Source organism: Pogoniulus pusillus, chromosome 1 (genome assembly GCF_015220805.1).
Source record: "Pogoniulus pusillus isolate bPogPus1 chromosome 1, bPogPus1.pri, whole genome shotgun sequence".
NCBI classification, from domain to species: Eukaryota; Metazoa; Chordata; class Aves; order Piciformes; family Lybiidae; genus Pogoniulus; species Pogoniulus pusillus.
Window position 1 is genome coordinate 53,767,833 of NC_087264.1, and position 3,258 is coordinate 53,771,090.

The window sequence follows — 3,258 nt, forward strand, 5'->3', positions numbered from 1 at the left end:
GAGCGATTCCTCCCCAGCTGCAGGACCCTACATTTGCCCTGCTGAACTCGGTGAAGTCCCCTCTCTGCCCAACTCTCCAGCCTGTCCAGCTCTCCTACCCCAGCACAGAGCAGCTGGGGTAAGGTCCCATCTCCCCACGGTCATTTCCAGTTCGCTGTCGGGCAGGAGCTGCTGTGGCTGCACACGTGCCACAGGGGCACCCACTGCTTGGCAACCCTCGGGGCCCCCAGCATGCTGTTGTCCCCTGGCTAGCACAGCCCAGGATTCCTGATGCAGTTGCTAAGCCTCTGCTTCCTTCCAAGCTCCAAAATGGGCTTCAGAAATATCCCGGAGTGGGTGAAGCTGTACTGGGGAATGCCTTTATGGGGCTGGTTTAACATTGGCCCTGAAGAGGGGCCAGGCAAACCATCCCAGGCTCTTCCTCCCTTGCACTTTTCTGCTCCACTTCCTCCCAGCTCTTTTCCTAGTCCCCTTTTATGTTTTGATGGGGTTTGAGTGGTTTTTTTTCCTCTGCTCTTGGGATTTTCCATCAGTGGTGCTCCTTGGTATGCTCAGCTCCTTGGCAGGGCTTGGTTCCAGCTCAGCAGGACTTTTCTGTTGCGTTTGTGGCTGAGGATTTGATTCAGCATCCTAGCAGAGGCCACAGTGGAGGAGAAAAAAATTTAGGATCCCTACAAAATGGAAACAGACCGGAGTGGACGTTTAACTTAAGGCAGAGCTGGGCATCAGAACCCAGTGCCAGAGCCCTGCTGAACACTCTGCTCCTGCATCCCAGTGCCCTGAGTTCTCCTGAACCCTCTGCTGCTGGGTCCCAGTGCCCTGCTGGATCCCCGTGTCCTGAGTCCTGCTGCATCCCAGTGCCCCGAGTCCTGCTGAACCCTCTGCCGTTGGATCCCTGTGTTCTATCGGCCCTTCTGCCGCCGATCCTCGGGGAGGGCACGGTGGTGGCACCACACGAACGGAGCTTTGGGGGTAGGAAACGGTGACGACAGCAAGCGCACAGCCCCCGCACTCAGCCCCTTCCCGTCCCTGCTTCCGAGGAGGGACCGGGGGCGGTGGCAGCGGGGCCTGGGAGGTGCCAGGCGGCGGGGCCGGGCTCGGCGGACCGCGGGTGGGCTCGGTGAGCTCTGAGCATGCTCCCGCGGGGGCAGCGCCCGCTATATAGCGGCACCGACCGACGGCGGTCGCGGCTGTGTTCGACCAGGAGAGGCGCGGCGAGGTACGCTCCGCACCCTTCCACGGCTCTCGGCTACGATCCGCACCTCGCCGGGCGATACCGCAGCTTTGCCTCCCCGCTCTGCATCGGACCGCTCCGGCCGGTACCGCTCCGATCAGCCTCGCACGGCGCGGCGCCTCTTTGGCCGGTACCGCTCCGATCAGCCTCGCACGGCGCGGCGCCTCTTTGGCCGGTACCGCTCCGATCAGCCTCGCACGGCGCGGCGCCTCTTTGGCCGGTACCGCTCCGATCAGCCTCGCACGGCGCGGCGCCTCTTTGGCCGGTACCGCTCCGATCAGGCCCGCGCCGCTCCGTAGCTTGCCTCTCCGCTGCCAGCCGCGCTCCGGGCAGCACCGCACCGTAACGCACGGTGCCTCTCCCGCCCGTATCGCGCCCATCAGCCCCGGACCGCACGATACTTCTCCGGTGAGCCCCTCGCCAATCAGCTTCACGCCGCACAGCAGCCCTCCGGTGGACTCCGCACCGATCAGCCCCGCACCGCACTTCTCTGGTGAGCCTCGCACCGATCGGCCCGGCACCGCACGGTCCCTCTGCGCCAAGCCACTTGCCGCACTTCCCCGCTCGGTCCTGCTCCGTTCAGCCCCTCGGGGCCGGTCCCAGCCCTCCCTCCCACCGGCGCTCGTCCCCGGCACGGCCGAGGCAGCGCACCCCGCTCCGCCGGCCCCCGCGGAGGTCGGTGGCCCGGCCGGTGCCCCGGGCAGCAGGATGGCGACCGCTGCCAAGCCGTCCGAGCTGCTGGGGGTCTGCTCCAGCTACCAGGCGGTGATGCCCCACTTCGTCTGCGTGACCGAGGAGTTTCCTTCTCCGGCTCGCCCCGCCAAGGCCCCCAAAGGCAAGCTGCGGCGGCCCCGCCAGTCCCGCTTCAAGACTCAGCCGGTGACTTTCGACGAGATCCAAGAGGTGGAGGAGGAAGGAGTGTCCCCAATGGAAGAGGAGAAGGCCAAGAAGTCCTTCCTGCAGTCCCTGGAGTGTCTGCGGAGGAGCACCCAGAACCTCAGCCTGCAGCGAGACCGCCTGGGCAGCTGCCGTCTCCGCAACAGCCTGGACTCCAGCGACTCGGACTCGGCTCTCTGAGGGCTGGGTGGGACCCTGCCCGGCCTGGTGGGATCTGGTGGGACCCGAGCAGCCCCCAGAGCCGGGATGTTTTCTAAGGAAGCGCTCTCGTCCCTTCGTTTCTACTCGGCTGTACCAAACTCTGCGCTTCAAGGACATAAAGTAACTGTCTTTTCTACTCCTCGGAAGAAACGAGCTGGCTTAGGAGTGCGGAGCTGCTGGACTCGTATTTATTTTTGCATTTCAGGCGTGGACTGCGTTAATTTAATATGTTTCTACCCGAGTGTCTGTTACTGTTTCCATACAAGAGTAATAAACCTGGATCTATTTGCACAGTACCTGTTGGACTGTCCTTATTCTGGGGGGCCTCGCTGGCTTCTTCCAGTCTCCTTCACCTCTTCGAGGGATGAAAGGGTTTGGGGGCTGTCAGTGGCGTCTTCCTCAGGGAGGTTTTGCTGTCTGTGCTTAGGTACAAAGCTGAGAGCCAAGAGCTTGAGACAATTTGATTTGCTTATTCAAGGTCTTTGTGCTGACCCTAATCGGTGTTTGAGGATTGTTTGCAACTAGTTGTAACTGAGACCCTCGGTGCAAGAGCAATACTCGAGCAGTTTGCCAAGTCCAGCTCTACTTTCTGCTCTCATCCCAGTTGGTTTTGTCCCCCTTCTGCCCCATAAATCAGTGCTGCAGATGGAATCAGTTGTGGTGGGGTTTTATTCACTGTTGCAAGTGGTGCTCGGGGGATGTGGAGATGAAAAATCAGGCCGTTGGGGGCGGGGGGGGGGGAAGGAATGAAGCCTGGGGCTGAGGTGGACTGTCTCTGCATGCTGGTGGGAAAGATTTTTCTCTGTGGTGTATGTGCCGAGAAGCATCTGCAGCTCCCTGCAGTATGAGGAGCAAATTCCTGCATTGGGAATCTTCCTCGTTCATTTCCTCCATTCCTACACTCCTGGTGTAATACCATGTGAACC

The 3,258-nt window shown here is 61.3% G+C and overlaps 1 protein-coding gene across 1 annotated transcript; it reads left to right on the top strand.

Moving 5' to 3' along the window:
• The first annotated feature begins 309 nt into the window (after window positions 1–309).
• On the top strand, window positions 310–2,628 carry C1H11orf96 (chromosome 1 C11orf96 homolog). Its single transcript, XM_064165422.1, has 2 exons — window positions 310–336; window positions 1,166–2,628. The coding sequence occupies exons 1-2, from the start codon at window positions 310–312 to the stop codon at window positions 2,309–2,311; spliced, it is 1,173 nt and encodes a 390-aa protein (XP_064021492.1). The 3' UTR covers window positions 2,312–2,628.
• Window positions 2,629–3,258: the final 630 nt, after the last annotated feature.

Bases quoted from the DNA above. Each gene is read 5' to 3' on its own strand.
- C1H11orf96 (XM_064165422.1), top strand. From the start codon at position 310: ATGGGCTTCAGAAATATCCCGGAGTGG. The intron at 337-1,165 runs GTGAAGCTGTAC...CCCGCTATATAG, and splicing joins TCAGAAATATCCCGGAGTGG to CGGCACCGACCGACGGCGGT.